The 23,401-nt window shown below is 34.1% G+C and overlaps 1 protein-coding gene across 1 annotated transcript in view; it reads right to left on the bottom strand.

Annotated features, from left to right (window-relative positions):
* LOC129256020 (adhesion G-protein coupled receptor G2-like) overlaps positions 1–23,401 on the bottom strand; it is a 50,101-nt gene that overhangs the window by 8,907 nt on the left and 17,793 nt on the right. Inside the window, exons 3-6 of the mRNA XM_054894329.2 lie at positions 21,395–21,634; positions 15,817–15,856; positions 12,321–12,418; positions 850–974 (exon numbers count right to left, since the gene is read on the bottom strand). Of these exons, the coding sequence (XP_054750304.2) occupies positions 850–974; positions 12,321–12,418; positions 15,817–15,856; positions 21,395–21,634 (503 nt within the window). The remainder of the gene's footprint in view (positions 1–849; positions 975–12,320; positions 12,419–15,816; positions 15,857–21,394; positions 21,635–23,401) is intronic.

The following is a 23,401-nucleotide window of genomic DNA, read 5'->3' as shown; positions in this document are numbered from 1 at the left end:
TTCAAAGATGCTCAAAACTCTAAGGAGTGATTATGAAGATGAATCATATATCTCTGTCGCCTTTTACGCAGCTCAAGCGGTAAACCCCAAAATAACAGGGCGATTTGGGAATATCATTTCGAAAGCACTGCATCGAAAATCATGTGTTACCCCTCACTAATGACCACAGAAACCTCGTATTTTTGTGTGGTTTTGTGCGAGGTGAGGTTTTTATACGAGTGTGTGTTTGTGTAACGATTTTATGTGTGAGTGTGTGTTTGCATGTATGTGTGTGTGGGAGAGAAAATATAGGAAACACACCATTACACACCCCCACACCCCCTTACGGTCACACCCCCCCCCTTACACCCAAAACGATTCTCACAACCTTCTCTCCCTCTCTTCCCCTTCTCTCTTCCTCTCACTCTTTCTATCTTTCACACTTTTTTTTTAAATCTCTTTCTAAAATTATCTCTCCGTTACTGCATACACACACACCGACCCACATAATGACGCACACGTCATTACACGTAATATATACCTGTACTGACAACTTTTTTCTCTTTCTATTTTGATGTTTAACTAATTATGGTGACGGACCCATTTGTACTTTATTTGCTGTATTTGGTTAGAGCTTGTGAACAAGCAATTTAATTCTTTATGACCTTCTTTCTATAATGTTTGTACGTGTGTTTTCATTCGGCTCAATTAAGACAATTAAATCGTATACAAATACACTAATAAATACCATGTATGCCCACGTCACTTGCAATATCAATGTATAGAATGGTATTATAATCACCTTGCAATATGGATTGACATCAATAAGATCAATTTCGTGTAAATCCTGTAAATCAAATATGCACTTACTTGAAGATAGAGTATGTGATGATAGTAGCGACTAGACCAAAGACAGAACAAGCAGTTCCAAGATGGGAGATGATCTGAAGAGGGAGATGATGTTCCTCAGGGATCGGTTCAGAATAACCAGTGTCCTGGTAAAGATTAAAAAAAGAGATCAGGATCAGGATGAAACATTCACTCCTTTGGAGTGGTGCTCGATTTTATGAGGGCTGAATATTGCTACTTCATTTCATTTCGGCCATGATTTCATTTTCCAATTACACACAAAACTTCGAATAAATTTACGATATAATAATTTCTGGTATCTTCCAAATAAACCTGGACCACTTTAAAGATCTATGAACATTGTTATCATGGTATTTACCAATAAAACTAGCAATTAATGACAAAGTTTTCAATACGACTTTAATTATTTATTTATTTATTTCAAATAATTAAAGAAGGGTAGGTAGCCCAATCAGCAACTAGCTGGTTTTTGTTGGGGCCCTTCGTAACAAACACAAATATCAAACATGGTGACATATTCAAATATAAAAAAAAGAATAGAGCATAAATACTAATATTAAAAATCTAATAATAAAATAATAATTAACTATGGGCAATAAAATATGATACTGTTACCCAAGAGTAAACGAAAATTGTATATACACATGAAAAGAGATAAGATATGTACAAAATGAGGAGAAAGAATAAAATAGATCCACCAATAGTTCCTATTACATATCAAATGTGTTTTTCCCATTTTGCTATTTCCCGTTTAAATTGTTTAATGTTAAATTTTACTTTCTTTCAATGAAGCTAGGAAACAGACTCCAAACCGACCGGGGATATGCCATTCGAAATAGGCCTGAAATAAAAACTTTGATCGGTCTGGGGACGGTGTCGTTTCGTGTTTGATCGGTCTGGGGACGGTGTTGTTTCGTGTTTGATCGGTCTGGGGACGGTGTCGTTTCGTGTTTGGTCGGTCTGTGGACGGTGTTGTTTCGTGTTTGATCGGTCTGGGGACGGTGTCGTTTCGTGTTTGATCGGTCTGGGGACGGTGTCGTTTCGTGTTTGATCGGTCTGGGGACGGTGTCGTTTCGTGTTTGATCGGTCTGGGGACGGTGTCGTTTCGTGTTTGATCGGTCTGTGGACGGTGTTGTTTCGTGTTTGATCGGTCTGGGGACGGTGTCGTTTCGTGTTTGATCGGTCTGGGGACGGTGTCGTTTCGTGTTTGATCGGTCTGTGGACGGTGTTGTTTCGTGTTTGATCGGTTTGGGGACGGTGTCGTTTCGTGTTTGGTCGGTCTGTGGACGGTGTTGTTTCGTGTTTGATCGGTCTGGGGACGGTGTCGTTTCGTGTTTGATCGGTCTGGGGACGGTGTCGTTTCGTGTTTGATCGGTCTGGGGACGGTGTCGTTTCGTGTTTGATCGGTCTGGGGACGGTGTCGTTTCGTGTTTGATCGGTCTGGGGACGGTGTTGTTTCGTGTTTGATCGGTCTGGGGACGGTGTCGTTTCGTGTTTGATCGGTCTGGGGACGGTGTCGTTTCGTGTTTGATCGGTCTGGGGACGGTGTTGTTTCGTGTTTGATCGGTCTGGGGACGGTGTTGTTTCGTGTGACTGTAGCATTGGTGTCTTTTAGCATCCACTTCGCAGACACTTTCTGCAACGTTCACAATCTATTGAAATTCCTGTCAAATCACAATGGACAGATCAGGCCCCGTCTTACAAAGAGTTATAATTGATCCAATCAATCGTAACTCTATGGAAATCCATCACTGTCATAATTTTTTCTACAGAAAATTTGCAAAATGTCCTTTGTAAACAAAGGAGAACACACCAAATTGTTAAGAAATCAATGAATTTATTGATATACATTCATATCTAGAAATTCTTTTGAACAAACATGCATTTTATAGGTTGACTTTGCTGGCTTTCCATAGTTGCGATTGATAGGATCAATCGCAAATCTTTGTAAGACGGGCCCCTGATGTTTATTGTCGAAATTTGGTGGACTGGGACAGCACATCGGACCGGACAACAAATTGCAATTGTGTCGCTTGTCCAGTGTCCAGGACGACACCGCTGTTGTCATTCACCGATTTTCGACGAAGGCTGCTTTGTTATGAAGCGCTGTTGACAAAAGATTCTCTGCGTTATAGAAAGCGTCTGCGAAGTGATTGCTAAATTGCTCTACTGTAACATATTTACAGAGATAAACGAATGTTCTTTAGATGACAATCTTTCTCCAAGAATACAGTATATAAGTGAGATCGAGATAGAGAGGGAAGAGGGGGATTGGGGTGGGGGCTTGTATTTGATGGTCAAGGAGGAGGAAGAGGGGCGGGTAAGTACCCTCAGTCAAACTTGACTTTAGCTCAAAATAGAACATACAGTGAGTACTTCATTTTCACCACACTTGTATAACATAAATGCACCAGTGTGTCAGGATAAATATACAGATGACCTTGACGTCAATTAGTTTTTATATATTGCAATTTGTATATTTCCTGATGATTATATTAACATCACACCATGTTCGCATTTGCCAATATGCTCTCGCAGCGAATACAAAATTATCGAGGACAAATGTCATTGGAAATAGCGATGACAATGGAATTCATCCTGCGTCAACGAGAAAGATGGAGGGAAAAATGCCTGCTAAACATGCTAATTGAGGTTGGGGGTAGTTTAATAACAGTTGGACTTTCCTGTTATCGTTGGCGAAGTATGAAAAATGTTTTGAGAATTAATACGCATATTCCTATAAATTTCACCAACTCATACGTCAAACAAAAGATGATGAACACGCCCACTAATGGAAGAAAAGATTGTTCATTGTCATGTGCACATTCCTCGTGACCATGATTGGCGAAATATGAAAACTACTTCAAAGATTTCATATGCATGCTCCTTCAGATTTAATCAACTTTTAAACTAGATTCTCTCTATTTTTGAAATTCTTTCTTTCATTGGGCAATAACTGAATTGCTACTCATCAAATCTGAATTTTGATTTTACATAATTGACAATCGTGCGGACAACGATGAAGTTACTGATTAGCTCTATTTATCCATATTGACCATGTCCACTCTCGCGGCACAAAATTTCTACAGATGAACTCGCTCCATAACACATTTTAGTTGCTGATAAGAAATTTTGATAATTCATTAATAAGAATAGTTTTGAAACGAATTCGCTTGAAAGAAAGAGGACTGTTCCATACTACCCGTTGGCGTGTTAGAAAGTACGCAGCAAGGAAATTCAAAAAAAACACGGTGATTTTAGTTAAGCTCTTTACTATGATCTTTATATTGATTTCAGAGTTACAATTCATGATGTGTAAACATTATACAATCATCCCAAATCGATACCAATCTATAACTGCATCATTTAATTCTTATCGGATAATTAAAAACCAACAACAACTTGAAATATCTCGTTCATCACAAGAACATGTTCCAGTCGTTAGTAAACGGTAAAGTACCAAGAAAGGCCATCCTGGAAGACCTTACCTCAACGAATGCTGACCTACTACAGAGAGCGAAGAACAATGAACGAATCAAAGCTGCCTGGTCCCTGGATGGTCGGATCTTTGCTATAAGCAAATCAAGTGGAAGTACCAAGAAACTCATCAGATCAAAAGGAGATATTGATCGTATTTAACTCTCTCAAGTTTGTACTCCTGGACGATTTTTAATGACTTTTGTTGTTTCACTTTTTTTCTTTTTAATAATTGGACTCCTGAATTTTTTTCTCTTTTTTGTAATTAAACTTTTCTTTTTCTTTTAATGTTTTAAGACTTTGTATTTAATGTTATGTATAGATTGTAACCTTGTAGTAAAGACAAACATTATTACATGTCCATTTTGCAGAGACTTTAACAATGGCATTCACATTCACTCATGTGACATTCATAATACATGCCAATGTCCTTTTCCTAGATGTATCCATTCTGTTTTCCCTTATTTTGAGATAGATGATGATGAATTTATTAATATGCATCATTATGATAACAATCATCTTTATAGTAATCAAGATTTGAATGAATTATATAATACTTTTAATGCAAATGAAGACAATGAATTTGAGTTGGATATTGATTTTAACTGTAAATATTTCTCAGATGATCAATTTGTAGATAGTTTTAAATATATAAATAGTAGTTTTAGTATTTTACATTTCAACTCTCGTAGTTTAAGTAAAAACTTTGATGCAATATCAGAATACTTATCCACTTTATCTTTTAACTTTTCTGTATATGGTTTTTCAGAAACCTGGATTAATAGCAATACCCCTCTCTTATTCAACATAGATGGTTATACATTTGTTAATTCTGATCGTTGTCAAGGGAAAGGAGGAGGAGTAGCTTTATTGATTTCTGATTCCTTAAATTATGTTGTTCGGACAGATTTACTAAGTTGTTCACAATGTTACGAATCACTTTTTATTGAAATATCATTTCAACATACTAAAAATATTATTGTAGGTATTGTTTATAGAAAACCCTCCTCAAACATACTTGAGTTTACTGAATATTTTGAAGATTGTTTAAAAAAAATAAATTCTGAATGTAAGCATGCATACTTAATGGGGGACTTTAACATTGATCTTATGAAATATTCTAATTATGGTCCTGTTAATCAATTTTTAAGTGTTATTTATGCCAACAGTTTCTTGCCTCTTATTAATAAACCATCTAGAATTACTCAATCTTCCTTTTCCCTAATTGACAATATTCTTACTAATAATTTCAACTCCAATATTTCATCTGGTCTATTAGTAAATGATATTTCTGATCACTTCCCGGTTTTCCAAATTTCTAAAAAATACAATTTGATTAAACAAGATTTTATATATTCATGCCAAAACATAAATGAAAACACAATCAATCTTTTCAAAGAAAAACTTGCCATTGCTAATTGGGATGATATATTATTCTGTGAAAACACTGAAATTGTTTATAATAAATTTTTAATGAAATTCAGTAACTTATATAACAATATCTTTCAAAAAGCTTCAAGATCCAAAGAAAAAAGAAAAGCAAAGAAACCATGGATTGATTTGACACTGTTAAAACAGATGAGGAAAAGGAATAGACTATTTAAAAAATATCGTGAAAATCCTAATGAGATTTCTAAGAAAAAATATGTGAAAATACGTAATTTTGTAAATACAGCACTAAAGAATGCTCGTAAAAGATTTTACGAACAAAAGTTTAAAGAGTCTAGTGGTAATTTGAAAAAGACATGGATCATTATTAAAGAAGTACTTGGAAACAAAAAGAAAAAGCTGCCTAACTATATAAATGTTAATGGTAATAATGTTCACGGGGATAAGAATATAGGAAACAGTTTTAATGATTTTTTTGTGAAGATTGGATTGAAGATAAATGAATCTGGAAATTGCTTAGATAATAATGATTATGCCAAATTCTTGCCACAGGAAGGTATGAAATCTTTATTTTTTAAACCTATCACTGAGAATGAAATACTTGATATTGTTAAAAAAATGAAAAATAGTAGAAGCTGTGGAATCGATAGTATAAGTCCCATAGTCATTAAAAAAACAATTATACTCATTTCTAAACCATTATGTCACATATTTAACTTGTCATTATCATCTGGTATAGTTCCTTCCAAATTGAAAATTTCCAAAGTGATTCCTGTATATAAAAAAAATGATTTACATGATATTTCTAACTATCGTCCAATTTCTTTGCTCCCATTTTTCTCAAAAATTCTTGAGAGAACTGTATATAATCGATTATATGATTTTCTATGTATCAATTCTCTCTTAAATGATAATCAGTTTGGTTTTTTAAAAAATGTATCAACTGAAATGGCAGTTATCAATTTACATGATTATATAATTAACTCATTGAATAAGAAGCACCATACAATTGGAATATTTTTAGATCTCAGTAAAGCTTTTGATTGCATTGATTTTACTATTTTATTACGTAAGTTACAGTACTATGGAATAAGGGGTCTTCCGCTGCTCTGGTTCAAAAGTTACTTATCAAACCGATTACAATATGTTTTTTATAACAATGTTTTATCTGAACCTTTGAATGTTTTGTGTGGCGTGCCCCAGGGATCAATCCTTGGGCCGCTATTATTTTTAATATTCATAAATGACCTACCGAACTGTACAAATAAATTAAAGTTTCTACTTTTTGCGGATGATACCAACATATTAATTTCTGATGATTCAATACTATCTTTAAATAATGTTATAAACACTGAGCTAAAAAACGTAACTGACTGGTTTCATTCTAATAAACTATCTTTAAATATGGATAAATCAAATTATATATATTTCTCTCTCAATAATACTTCTCAAAATACTTCAGATTTTTTACATATCAAAATGAACAATCATAATATTAAACGTGTAGCTCATTTAAAATTTCTAGGTGTCATAATTGATGAAAAACTTTCATGGAAAAATCACATTTTAGATATCACAAACAAAATTTCAAAAAACGTTGGTATCATCCGCAAACTCAGCATATTTTTACCCCAAAATATTCTTTTTACTCTGTATAATACTCTTATATTACCCTATATATCTTATTGCAATGTAGTATGGGCTAACACATATCCAACTAAATTGAACCCAATATATATGTTACAAAAAAAGATAATTCGCATATGTACATTCTCATCTAGATTAGCCCATTCAAAAGAATTATTTATCAAATTCAATATTCTTACTGTATTTCAACTGAATTCATATCACTGTGCAATATTACTTTTCAAACATAAACACAATATACTTCATGAATCATTATCTTCGATGCTTATTGTAAATTCATCTGTGCATGATTATAACACAAGAAATAAAAATAAATATCATTTGTGGACTGTTAATAAAAATTATGTATCATTTTCATTTAGACATCATGCACCAGTCGTGTGGAATAATCTCCCCATTGCAATAAAGTCTCTCAACTCAATGTATGCTTTCAAAAGAAAATTGAAATTATATTTAATCACTAGTACTTAAATTCTGTCTTTACTGCACTGCCTGTTATTGTTTTGGGTTTGTGCGGTCTTTGTATCTTGTTGTGTTCTGCTTTGTTTTCATTATAAAATTATATGCCCATTACCTATTCATAAATTTTCTTTATTAAATATGATTTATAAATTGATTTAATCTAATTCTATACTATGTTATCAAGGGTGGTTATCCAGACAATTCCTTTTGGTTTTTTATGACCGCCCTATTCCAATAATGATGTGTTCTTTTTATATTATATATCGTATTTTAATATTATATTTAAAAATTTTCACTGCTCAAGTTTTCTTTTTACGCAATTGTATGATATGTGTAAGTTTTATTGGAATTGAATAAATGAATTGAATTGAATTGAATTGAATACTGTTTTTTTTTTACTTCTCTATGTTTTATCCCTATATCAGAGGGCTGTGAAATTGTATCAAAAGTGAATGGGCTATAGGTACCTATAACTCTTGTTTTATTTTCAATAACACTTTATTTCCAATCAATTGTTGTATCAAGTAGGGATGGTGACAAAATGATGACTGTAATGGAAATTCATGTCAGTTTTACGTTTTGTTTCGCTATATACATTCTCGGAGAGGCATGGTGTCAGTCAACATCACATCCATGTGACTGTTTACATATGTCGTTCACACAATATTAATTGATTTTCATGACGAAATTGCGCATTCTTTGCATCATTTGACGATCTAAAACAGACAATTATTTGATTAATGTCGAACCAACCTGACTTTTCATCCCTCTCATCAATGACTCAACTTTTTATCGCCAGAATCGACCTTTACACAACCCCCTTTGTAAAACCGAGCTGTTTGTTCTCTCAAGCTCGGGTTAACATTTGCAAGTCCGTTTTTGCATGGTGGGGAGGTGGTCTTACATGAAACGGATACAGCAAAGTAAGCCGTACCCGCGGTATTAGGTGATTCCTCTGGGGTCAGTCACATCACACCACCAATATCCAAACATGCCTATATATCAGTCTTCAATTTGTATCGTACAAGAATTTAGGTACATTGGACTGGAAAAGAGGTATTGAAGTAGAAAATATAGACACGACGCAAGGCGAAATGACAAATTTTTTAGTGTAATGAAATTTAAAAGCCTTTTTTTTTTTCGATTCGGGCCATAATTCGGCTTTGATTTTGATTCTGATATTGGCTTTAATTTTTATAGTTTATAATCGAGATAGTGGTATGTGTGGCCGGGCTTCCAGGTTGAATTGGAAATCTGATCTGAAGTTAAACCGTTCTAAGTAGCCCTTCCTTTATTTTCTCTTTTCGTTTACTCCCCCTCGTTCTCTCTCTGTCTCTCTTTCTCTTTACTCGCGCCTCCGTCCATATTTGTTCCGTTCTCTTCTTCATCAAAGCTAAATGGGCGGAATAATTCATGATTCTTCAGATGTGGATGGAGCGCCTAATATACGTTTCATATCGACGGTTCTTGAGATTACAATCAAGATAGCGGATTTACTTTAGGAAATCATTAAGGATATTGCAGCCTTCTCATACGATGTGATGTCTTGATAATATCAGTCCAATTAGATGGAATTCTAAATCATAATCTCACAAAATTATTATCCATCAAACCTCTAGATCTGTAATTTTCTCATCAAATAAGTAATCTGTATATTCTCGAAGTCAGCATTTAAATGGTATCCATGTCAAAGTTGGCTATATTTGGTCTCTAGGACAATTAATTTTCATGCAGACATCAAGAAGGATTATACTTTTCGGTATGATGTCAAAAACTGAGTTTGGACTTATTTTGCGTTTGTTGATGATGATTGACATTTAACAAACCCAATATGAATCGTTCTAATTACGAGTAAAGAAATCAATAAAGTTAAATGCATATAAGTATTTGTTTGTTTACTTTTTGTTTTATCTGTGTATCGTTTGGTATACTTTCTATTCGAGACTGACAATGATATACCAATTGTGTGTGACTCAAATTTGTATAGTGAGATATCATTTAAAAATTAAATTTGAAGGAAACTAATTTGTGTTGTTCTAATTACGACTTCAATCAACTAACAATAAGCAAAAAGTGTAATAAATGAATTCAACAAACTCACAAAAAAAACGAAAATGTGTACTAAACTTCAGTACTACACTTCACTCGAGGTGGTCATCACAATAATAATAATAATAATAGCAATAATAATAATAATAATTATAATAATAATAACAATGATAATAATAATAATAAAAGTAATAATAGTGATAACAATAATGATCATCATCATCATCATAATAGTAATAGGTATTTCTAATGCGCACTTTCTAATGAATCGTTATTTAAGGCGCTACATGTAGAATAAACAAAAACATTGGAAATATTCAAAATCATGATCATCTGACACAACATCCATATACACACAATAAATACATAAGGAAAAAATACGGTCTTCTCTAATATGTTCATATTCCTGATAGTGCTTGGGAGTCTGTTCCACATAACAATCGTTCTGACCTCAATCAGTGATAATTGTATGCCTAATTTTTATCTAATTCATCGTGATTGATTAATAGTGAGGTATGGGATCTATGATAATCGTGGGACGATTTTCACTGGAAGACGTCGAGCTGGTGAGCCGGTACCTTGAATTACTGTAATCATTAAGGACTGTGGCAAGGTATTTTGATTGGGGGAGAGAGGCAAGGGTACTCAAATATTACGTCGTTTTCTACAAAAAACAATTAACTTAATATAGAGCCACAAGACTATGACCTAAAATGTTTTACTCTTATTGCTTCCCCCCTTTCTTCTTATTTCTTAAAATTCTTTTCTCCATTGTTTTTTTCTATTTCTTGAAAAAAGAAACATAGGGGCGCCCCCATCCCATATGGCGCCGACCCTGGTAATTTCCTTCAGCAAGAAACTGATCCACAATGTGCTGCACTCAACCCAGGTGAGGTAAATGGGTACCGGTAGGAAGTAATTCCTTAAAAAGCTGTGTGCACTATGAACGCCTAGCTTAGCCGGGTAATATAGGAGCGCCTTGAGCACCTAACAAGGTGGATATGTGCGCAATATAAATACCCTATATTATTATATATTATCATTACTGGCACGAGAAGTCTAAAATCTGCTACAATTATATTTCTACCATACAGCACTTAACCTCTATACTAACGAGAAACTAATTAGAGAAACGCGGCGGAATTAAAATGTTTCCAGTGATATGTCAACCTCAACATTGAATCTAATCATTGCCCATGATTCGCCACAATTTGCACTTAACAAATGTAATGATTGTCTGGTTGAAATTGGACCTATGGTTGTATTAAAGACACGTTGTGATTGCATGGTAGGTCACAGTCAATAATAGACACGAGCGTGGTTGTCATCCTGAAAATTCATAATGATTCGGAATATCTGCACTTTCATAATCAATGAATTTTACGATTTTTTTGTATAAGTACAGTATCTAAAGTCCGTCGAATGAACCCAAAAGACACAACGAATTAAATTAGACATTGACGATAAATGACCATCCTCTGATATTTCGAGTGGTAAATGGGGAAAATAAAGGATAACAAAGAATAAAGGAATGAAAGAAAAGCATAAAAAAGAGTACTGGGTTACGTATTTATACATTACATTACCCCTGTTGTTCAAACGATAAAAGATGACGTCATCTTTAGATAGCCTTACCCCTGCTCTAAAATTCCCCTACCGCCACCCCGTAACCATATACATCGCAAACAGCGCGGTGACAAAATTAATTACAGAAAAATATTGATTTAACATTAATATACTGCATGCACGTCGCTGTTAAACACATGTATGACAAGAAGTAGACACAATATTACTGCTAATCTACCAGTCGATCTTAATATCGTGATAAGAATTAAGGTTTAAAAAAAATCTGCCCACTTGCAAAACAATGCATGTTTTTCTTCACAAACATGTCACTCAGCTGACGAATGAAAAAAAAAAACAAAGAAGACAACATTGCATTCTCCAAAAATAAGAAAGTAATTTTCTAAAACACTTCCGGTGTAGCAGTAGATCTGGTTCCGCCGGCGGATACGGTATCCGCTGGCATGCAGATATCTTTCTTTACTCGGAACCATAACTAAAAATTGTAGGTCATATATAATTTTGAAGGAAATGGGTACCGTGTGCATGCAGATCGAGAAACGATAGCAAGAACGACAACTGCCGAAGAGAAATGGGTTCTGAATCCACCTGAGTTGGGACATGACCCCCCGGCAGATATAGTGTTCCTAGAACCGTATCTGCCTAGTACCGGATCCGCCGCTACACCGGAAGCCTCTTAATGCTTATGTTGTCACCAAATAAAAAAAGGGCCCAATAACGGAAATAGCAAAGTTAGACACTTTTGTCAACAGGTGTACACTGCTAGGATATGTCACATCAACGTTCACACAATACTATTAGAAAGAGTCAGCTTTCGACAGATGATAATGAAGAAAAAGACAAAACATAAAATTATCACTCACCAGAATGACCGCGAAGTAGGTAAGATGATTAGATGAGCAATAAGAGATATTAACATCAGATGAAACATCCTTTAGTCCATGACGCGACCAGCGTTTCTCTGTAGATAAAGATTAAATGGGAATCGAACTGACCAATACTTTCTGTGGTCTCTCACTGTCTGTATGGTATGGATATCTAGTCTTAAAATACATATTTTGAGATAACCATCAATAGGCCTAATACAGAGATTGACTTAGCCTATACAAGAGAAACTAACATGTTTTTGAGAGGAATGTGCTTTTTTTTGGTTCTTTGATAGCGTAATTAGTGTGGTATGAGTGGTGAAGTAGTATATGTTATCACTCAATTGGACTTATATTTTAAGACTACACAACTCAGAATGTTGTATTATGCTGGCCAGACGTGAGTAAGTTGAGGACTTAAGCTGGCGCTATTAAGACTGCTAGTTCGTTGCTGCTTTAAAACTTTATTTGGCAGCGCAGTATAACCCCTCGCGTTTGACATCTTGCTTCTGTTATATAATATTGGTTGAGGTGTGTTTATATTTTATTGTGGAAAAAAGGGGAACTGACACAATTTCTTCTTGCCGAGAAATAGTGGCAAAAGAATGTGGTTTTATTGTCTAACCATGGACAAAACGACAGTAAGTATTTCATTAAACAAATAGTCATTGATTTTCACTGGAAACTGTTGTGATCTACGTGTATACTGAAATCCTTGAATCTGATTGACCTGGAGCGAATGTGTTAGTGAAAACCAGTGGCAAGGTGCTTCGTGAAACACTGCACCTAAATTTAGAGCAACTATATGTAATGTTCGCAAAAATGACCTTTACACATTATTCATGATCATACCAAACTTTAAAGAAGAAAAAAAAACATTAGTGATTATTGTAACATTGCAACTCAATATTGTATACAAATTTAATGCTACAGTGAAGGACGATAAAAGGGCATTTTAGATATCACTTCGCAGACGCTTTCTATAACGCAGAAAGTCTTTTGTCAAAAGTCTTTCATTACAAAGGACCCTTTGTCTAAAATTGGTGAATCAAAACAGCTGTGTCGTCTTAGGGGGTGTTGCAAGAAAACATGTGCAATCAATCGCAAATATTCTGTGAATAAGCCAATTTTAGCTGTAGTAAATCAGATTAAACTTCTTCATACAAGAAGCAGTTCAGAAATCAATCACAAATTTACAATTAATTACAAGAGATGTGATTGATTTAGGCACCGGAAATAGACTTGCAATTGATCGCAAGTTTCTTGCAATGCCCCCTTAGAGTCTGGACTTTGCAATTTTTCGTCCGGTCCAATTCTTAAGTAGTGCAGCTGTCCTGGTCCACCAACTTTCGACCATGACCTCTAATCAGTTCATTGTGATTAACGGGCATTTTCAGTAGACGCTCAACGTTTCAGAAAGCATCTGCCAAGTGACTGCTAAAATACCCGAATGGTAGGCGACACCTCTTACTACAAACACATTCATTAAAACCACATTGTAAACCATCATCCTCGTACTGAACCTCATCATATTTGACATTCAATTATGATCTTCCCCGTGAGGAGATAATTTCGACCTACAGATGATTAGATTAAAGGTAGGCCTATTGTTTAACTTTGTGAGCAGCCGATTAAAAAAATTCTCAAACCAAGATGAAACATGTGTACAAGTGCATGTATTAGAACTAATAAACCCTGAAAACAACCATTATTGAGAATGAAAATCTAAAACTACAAGGCAAACCCCGATTTTGTAAATATAGTAGTACACATAAGTGTGTAGGATGAAATTAAGATGGTGTTTTCGGTCACTTTATATTTCAATTTTTGAAGCACTAAATAATTATTTTCGAACGCAATTTTTTCTGGGCTTCATTTTTGTAACATATCACATACACAGGTTACAAGTGTGACCTTCTATCTCAGATTTTTTAAAAGTCAAACCAATGTTAACCAATCACTTTAAACGCGTTAAAGGGGGTGTAGGCCTACTAGTCGCCATGATATAGAAACGTCCCTCTAAAATGATTGGCTGATGGCGATTCGATTAGAACCAGGATATCTATACGAATCAATTGCGATATTTTTTCACTGTGTACGAAATTCAAGTCCAGATAAACGAGTATAATTATATTTACTTATTCAGACACCAGACGCGCGTGGCGCGTTTAGGTCGTAAAAACACACCCCAAAGAGCTCCTCTCCCCCACATCCCCCAAAAGTAAAAGCAAAGATTTCGCTCAGGATTCTTTTTTCCCCATATTCGTCTCGATTGCTTGCTATGCAGTTTAGAATTCCTTGACTAAAGGCATGTTTTAAATAGTTTACTATTGCTAGATGGGATAGATGTATCGCAAGGGGGGGGGGGGCATTAGTCAATAATTAAATAGGGAATTATTTTGACAAGTGGAAAATACATGCACGCGCTTATGGTGGCAAATGTTAACAATGATACAGAATAACGCCAACTGGAAGTACGTTCACATGGGAGCTAATAATATTTAATTCTAAAGTCTGATTTGTTGATTAGAAATAAGAAATTTAAGAAAGTTTAGTTTTCTTCATATTTTGGCAAAATTGACCACATCGTGTACTGATTAAACTTTGTGTTTATACTGTGATGGATAGGCCTATACGTACACGAGAGACCACAGTGGAAATCAAACAATACACGTTGCTTTTCAAATGATGATTAAGAATATGTTTTAATTAATTTGCACAGTGCATCATCCAATCTCACCGTTCAAATGTAAAAAAAACATTCCACAACCAATTATTTTTTCATGTTTCACGGATAAATAAACGCATGGTAATAGGGTATTTCTTTATTTCTATTCTGAATGACTGTGATGCGCTCACATTATATGATAGTGAAAGTCAATCATCGTAATTACGATATGACAATACAATACGCAGCCTCATCGTCCACGATGGAAATATCTTTTCTCTAAAATTTCATTAAGCCATACTAGGTCTATTGTAGAAATAAATCAAGATCGCAGACATTGAAAATAACAAGCATTATCTCGTTTTTGATGTACTATCCTATCATACGAGCACTAACATTCTATTTGTATAAGTAATTTTGAGTTAAGCAAGTAGAGCTCTCGTAAAAATGCTGGGTCATTTTTTTATTTGGGGGGGGGGGGGTGAAGCTGCGCAAGATTGTTCTATGGTAAGTCAAATTGTTAATCAGTAATTTTAATCACATGAAATAATCTTTATGAAAATATTTATATAATAGTGCGGTTTATACACCATTGGCCAATTCATTTTCATATATTTATTAATAATATTATCGGCTAAATGAAATATATGCGTGCTTGGTTAACTTGATTTGAATCTACCCTTTACACGGCCCCATCTTATTGAAATTCACGTGAAAGCTAGTTATTAAATCAATATTAAAAAAAACTAACTGATTTCTTACAGGGAGAAAACAACAAGTGGACAAATTTAAAGACAGTCATGTAGAAGTAATAAGTTAACTCACCAGCAGTATTCCAGTAAACACAGGTGTAATTCCTCCCATCCTGAGTAGTAGATAGAAAATATTCGTAAAAATTAGATCAATTAAATCAAACAAGATGATTAGCACGATGATTATTAGGAATATAAGGACTATAAGGGCCATGAATATGATATGATAGATGCTATAACAAGCATCTACTTCTACTACTACTACTACTTCTACTACTACTACTACTACTACTACTACCACCACTACTACCACTACTACCACTACTACTACTACTACTACTACTACTATTACTACTACCACTACCACTACTACTACTACTACTACTACTACTACTACTACTTCTACTACTACTACTACTGCTACTACTACCACTACCACTACTACTACTACTACTACTACTACTATTACTACTGTTGATGCCGCTTCCACGATACTACTATTAGTAATACTGCTTATCTTTATCATATTGTGAAAAAATGAAAAAATAATTAAGTACCAAAGAAATGATAGTAAACATTCTGGAAATTAAAAAAAAAATGCATATATTTAAAAAAATGAAATGAAAGATCAGCGAAAGATGAAGAAAAGAGCAAGATATCAGTAAAAACAGCAAAATTTATATGTGTAATGAGGGAAACCTTTTCAATAAAAATTGATCTTGTAACATTTGAAGTTCTAGTTATTAATCTCCGACAGCTACTATTATACATTGGTGTTAAGTTATTTGTTTTAATTTGTTCAAGGTCTTGCTATATACCAAACAGGATGTCTATGTTTCGACGCTTGTCAAACATTTGCTCACAATAACACACCATTATGATACATTAATGTCTTGGACGACACCGTTGGCCCCAGAAATAACAGTTTTATTTGATTATTTTTCCACTACAACCAACAAACGTGAAAGCCGAGTCAATATATTTATGTGCTTCAATTAAAATTTAGAAGCAATCATAGTGATTAAACGTGCTTTCTTTCGCAGAAAATCACAATGTATCAGTAAATGCCAATGATATGTATCCACCACTCTCATGTGCGTCATAAGCGATCAAACAAAGCTATACTGAAAACTTGATTCATTGAGGTGGAGCTGATAAAAATTTCATAACGTGTAACTGTCAATTGACATAAGATTGGGAGAAGTAGGTCAAAATGACGTCATCAGTAAATGATAAAAGCTCTTGTATTTACACGATTTTTCTTAAGGTGATCCCTAAGGAATATCCACGCGATGACCAGAAAAAATAGGAGTACGAACGCATGATAGACATGATAGAGGTACACGAATATAATATAAATATAGAGAGAGAGATAGAGGGGAGGGGGTGGGGAGAGAAGGAGGGAGGGGGCGGGCGAAGTGAGAATGTGGCCGAACGATTTGAGAGAAAGAAAGATAGAAATAGAACAATTGGCAAGCGTGGACAGACATAGAACGATCGATGTTCCTCAAGACTCTTAAATAATATCTAACATTCTTCCACACGGCAATTGCAACCTTCCCTATCATAATGGAGCGTGAATGCAATAAGGGTGGATTGGGGTCCAAAGTATGAGAGAGAGAGAGAGAGACGCCAGGGCAATGGCTCTTAAAATTGATGAGATGCATTTCTCTTAGACAATCCCCATTATCTTACCGATTTGAGGGTGACATCAAAGCGCTCATTGGCAAAATAAGAATAATCTCAATGGCATTCTTAAAGTCATTACCGGTGCAGACTGTCAGTTTCCCGAGCTCGTTTGGATATCATTTTAAAGCGACGACTCACAAAATAATAGATATACATGTATATAAACGCAAATCACCATACACGGTACTGACTAAGGTCCTACAAGCATTGTAAATCCGTCAGAATAGCCTCTCATGACCTGGTCCAATCATTTGAGCCGAATCTTGCAATTTTGACGGAATGGCGTTTGATTTATATAAGACAAGCCTAATGGAACATAATTACTATATGATTATGTACTTATCCAACAGAAGTATTCACACTGATGGCATGCTGTGCTTTCCCTACAACGAAATGGTAAACTAACTTTATGTGTCGTGTTTAAATGATTGATTTCGATAAACAAAAGTGCGGATATCCCTATACCATAAAATCTATACAACAAAATCACGGGCATTAAAAATAAAGGCGATTGCATTTACAGCAATTATAAGAAAAGAAGTCTACAGTACAGGGGGGCCAGAAGCTGGAACGCACTACCTAATAACTTAAAAGTAACTAGTTTCAACATATTTAGATTGGACGCCAGAGTGATGTAAACTTGTTTGTTCTGTTTGTTTGTTTTTCTTTGTAATATTGATGATATTTTAATTGTATATTTATTTCGTATTATGTATCTTAATTGTATATACATGTAATGTGATTTTAATATGTACGCACGGACGTTCAGAAGAACAGCCATTGGCTGAAGTTCGTTTACCGTGTTGAAATAAAATAAATGAAATTTGTCTTTCGGAATTTGAAGTAAATTAACATTTAATCCCAAGTTAATTAATAACAATAATTAAAAAAAAGCTGGAACAAATTTCGTTTTCAACCTCGGCAATGGCATGCAACAAAATCGCTGAATAGATCAGATGTTTTGCCGCTAACTACTATATGTTTTGTCTCATTGTGCTGCCGTTGAATAAATTTGCCCTGAGTATATCATGAATAAACTCATGAATTGATTACATAAAATCGATACCAGCTGCCGCTATGAACATTGAACTTGGGTCTACACTTCCTTTCGTGTGCATGGAGGAATGTGAATACAGATGATAATTGATATTATTTGCACTAAGGCAACAAGCCAAAATAAATGAAATATCAAATTTGGATCTCGTTATATTATTATTTTTTAACCATAAATAAATTGGTTCATGTTATCCGACATTATAGTCGACATGACTTGTTTGTCTGATTGGAAGATATTAGTATTAACATGATTAGCATAAATATTTAGAAAATAGAAGGATCCCACTTGATAAAAAATTGATTTGAAATGAATACGAAATAAAGGACGCTTTTCTTATGATGGAAGTAATTATAAAGACAAAATCCTTATAAAAATGTACAGACATGACAAGAGTACCAAGTGATTAAAATGACTTCCAAAGGACAATCTATTCATGATTATTACTTAAAGATCCAAAGATTAGTTTTGTAAAAATTATGCAAAGCCTTTCATACGAATTGATAAAGAGCGAAATGATATTCCATTGATTTACAATGCTATGTATGTTTAAATTGTCACTTCCCACTCTATATTTTGGTGTTAATTGTTTCTGATGTTAGATATTTTGTATTTTGTATTTTTGATGTTGTTTGTTGTTGTTGTTCATAGTTATCTTGACATGTATTTTAAACTGCAGGGCGCCTTTGTAAAGCAGTTTTAAGAACTGAACAGGCCTACCCTACAGTATAAAATAAATAAAACAAAATAAATAAATAAATAAATAAATAATAAAACCACAACACCAGCCTATGCTGTCGATTGAGGATTGCGCTGTTCTACCAAATAAGCAAATGTCCTATTTTTTTTTTCATTTCACAAATTATATATATATATGAATACCCTTGGCCACTTGGAAATATGACAGGCTTCTCAAGGGGAGGGAATCCATATTTAGGACGACCCATTGTGTGGTAAGGCTAAACTAAACAAACACAATCAGCACACACAACGACAGGTTTTATCGCCTGAATATTCAAACGATGCCAACGCGGAGACAAACACCACGATTACGAAATTCCTGTCCCATCTTTCTCTCATTTTCTTTCTTGGTTTCTCACCTCTCTCTTTCTATCTCTCTCTCCATCTCTCGTTATCCTTCCCTTTTATTCGTCTTCTGCTTAACTATTTCCTTCTCTTCTTCTTGTCTCTGCACGATCGGTCGTTGAAAAAGCGGTGCGAGAGCTTTGTAAGCACTTCAGTTCAAGAAGGAATTTTCAAAATCAAAGATCAACGTCGAAATATTCCAGCCTTCTTTGACCCTCTGGTGCTGAAAGTGCAATACACTTTGCTTCCAACACCAGCGTTGGTGTCGTCTAAACATTGAGTGGAATTAAAATCGATACAAGTGCATGGAGTAATAAATATTTCATTGTAGGTTATTGTTTTCATTATTAGTTTTTGATGTCATATTTGTATTTTATGTACTATCATAATTGATGAGTTGATATATTAATTCAATTGATTGTTTATCATATTGCATAGTCATCATTAATATGTGTTTTAATAACATTGTATATTATATCCTTTAACTAATTTACATTCCATGTGGTTTTATCCCAAGTACCGAAAAAGTCAGCCCTTGCGTATATTAGTGAATCAATTTATTACGAAACCTTTTTTCGACGACAAAATAGATTCCAAATCTCATACGAGATCAGAAAACTTAATAAAACTAGTTGTTGAAAAATATATTAACTGCTTTTCTCTTCAAATATCTTCATTATGTAATCAGTGGTGCACGTGGCCATAAAGTCCTATGTGTTAGCCAATATCCCAACTATTTTGTAAAAATGTGCCCCTTTTCACTCACAACTGATATAATACCATTAATTCGCTATGATGCTGTTAATTCCAGTGTAGCAATACTCTAAAATGGTTCATATTCTCTTATGTAAGTTTTAAAAGGGATGTGAGTGAATCATATTGAAAACCATCAACATCGGCCTAGTTTCACATGACTACATGCAATTAAAAAAAAAAACTTCGAAAAATATCAGGTAGTAATGTAGGATCAAAACCTGTTTGAACTGACAATCACAGCATGCGATAGATATCGCAATAAAGACTACCCCCCGTGTAATAAGATACATATACAAATATCATGCCATTTTGAAATCTAGAGTAGATGTGGACTCATCCGTAAAAACAAAATTGGGTATACTTCGAGAAAAGCAAACGCCATGAAACACATATAGGTCTAATAACTTTCCTTGTGTTTTTGGTAGCTTATGATACTGAAAAGTGATAAACGTTTCATTGAGTTTAAACAGTGGCATTGAGCTGAACAGTTCATTGAGTGGTATCCGCTTACTGTTCATTTTTATGCTTTCGAAGAAAAAAATGGGGAAAAAATTAAAAAGCACGGTAGGGTCGTTTCATTGTCAGTGTGTCGTTGCATGCGTAAATCACATTATTACTATAATGTGACGGATATTTTCTACAATCCTGAAAGAAAAAGAAAAAATACGGCACATCTTAGGTAGATGTTAACTGATTCTGTCTTAAGGTTTGTGGATATGAAATAACTTTCAAAAAGTTTGAATATTAAATAAGGATTGCCTCTATCTAGCGTGGCTGATACATATACTGTCTGGGCTAAAATTATCAAACATAGATTGGGTTGAGTCGGATTGAGAAAAATATGGCATGCTGAGGGGGGGGGGGGAGTAGAAACGAAAAATATGAAAGAACGATATGACAGAGAGAGATAAACGAAACATCTATAAGGTGATTTTTTTTATATAAAAACAACAGAAACACAAAATAGAAATGGGATGAAAGAGTGGGGAAAGGAGGGAAGGAAGACACAAATAAATTGAGTGAAAAACAGATTATGTGTGTGTATTTATATTTCATGTAAGCTCACCTTCGGCGTAGGCACGCTGTATTCGATGGGCACGTTGAGATCACTGACCCGATACTTCGTTAGTTCAGCAGATATGATAAACTGACTGTCCGCATCGATTACCGAGTACTGTTCGGTATCGTTGTTGATGAAAATTTTGCTGTTCTTCAGAGCCGTGAACCTCATACGCAGTCCGTGAGAGGCAGCGAAAGAATCGGGTGGGATAATCGAATGCGGAAGATATATAGACACACCGTTCGACTGCATGGCGGGAAATATCAAAAGGATATAACAATATTAATCACACTTCATCAACACTTAAAATATGAAGATCTGAGCAATTATTTACCGACGATGAACCCAAGCACTGTGGTCAATATGACCAGCCAATATGAGATTTTTTAATGTAAATAAATTAAGAATTCAGCACTGCCAATATATAACATACATTATATACCGGTCGGGTAAATCACCCAAATTTTTACCTTCTCAAAAAAAGAAAAAGAAAGAAACTGCACTATTCTATTTGGTAATTCAGAGTTAAATTCTTTATCATTTAAATCATAATGATTATTATTTTTTTCATTTTATTTAAAGTGGCAATTATTGGATTCTGATTTAAAAAATCAATTTCCACTGATCTGGTTAACAACATTCGAAAACTAATATGTCAAGTATATTTTACTTGCTATTTCAGTATTTGAACAAACTTTCTATGAATATTCGAATCAACCAAAATCCATGTCAAGATTTAATATTTTGAACTCCAGTAATGTGTATATAAAACAAGAATACATTTAATAGATCATTTAGGTAACGGGATCTGATTTCATTTTCCCCGCTGAACTACGTGTGAGCTACATTATGTGTGACTATAAGCATGCTAAAAACTCAATTGTAAGATTGATCACTACGCTTTGTGTCGAGGGGCTCTACACTGTTAAAAAAACAAGATTTTATACAGAAAACAAGATTTTGCAGAAAGCAATAACATAATTATTCTGTAAATTCATAAAATAGGAATTTTTCTGCAATTTAACAGAACAGGTCTGTTTAAAAAGGGGAAAATGGTATTTTATTAAAGGAAATTTGTAAGGTTCCATACACCAAATACCAATTTCCTGTAAGATTACGCAATCTGGTAATATTACAGGTGTTTTCGAGACTCTGCTGCAGGAACTTCTTTTATTTTAAAGATAAATTTTCTAACAGTGTAGAATAAGGGTAAAATATAATAACCAATACATGAATATTTTGTTTTGTAGTAATCTTTATTAATATTCATTCAAATAAATTCATACAAACATAATAAAGAAAATATCAAACGAAATGATAATTGCAGCTGTGAACACACAAATCAAATTACACTGTAATAAATAGAGCAGATAGATTGTATCAGAACAGACATAAACCAAAATCATGCAAAAATAACATTTAAACAACTAATGTATGCAGCTAAAGCAATAAAAAAAGACATAACGTAACAGCGACGCAAACTGAAATAATTAATGTATAAATTAGCATTTTCCCGCCCCATGAGTTCCCTCCCCCCTATGTATATGTTCTTCCCAATATACTGGACAAAGGGTTCATCACTCTATAGCATCATTCATATACAGTGACCTATCGTCAAAATGTACATTATTAATTTGTTTGGTATTCCATTCATCTATGGGTGACTGAACGTGAATATGACGAGATGACTGCAAATAATTTTCAATAATCGAATTGAATAAAAAAAGCCTTGCATGAATAGGGTTTACAAAATTACGGGATTGCTTCATCATCAAGGTCATGAAAAAAATGTAATCAGAGGCAGCGACAAGCAAACGGGTATATAAATTGTCCAAAATAATAGCTTGAATTACACATTTTACAGCTGTAGATACTACTACTACTACTAATGATAATAATAATAATTATAATAATAATAGTAATAATAATAATAATAATATTAATAATAATAATGATAATAATGATGATAATGATAATAATAATAATAACTTTGGCGTAAATTTTTTAGGGATA

Source organism: Lytechinus pictus, chromosome 3 (assembly GCF_037042905.1).
Source record: "Lytechinus pictus isolate F3 Inbred chromosome 3, Lp3.0, whole genome shotgun sequence".
NCBI classification, from domain to species: domain Eukaryota; kingdom Metazoa; phylum Echinodermata; class Echinoidea; order Temnopleuroida; family Toxopneustidae; genus Lytechinus; species Lytechinus pictus.
Note: the sequence above shows the minus strand (reverse complement) of the source record. Positions and strands in the feature narration are given on the sequence as shown.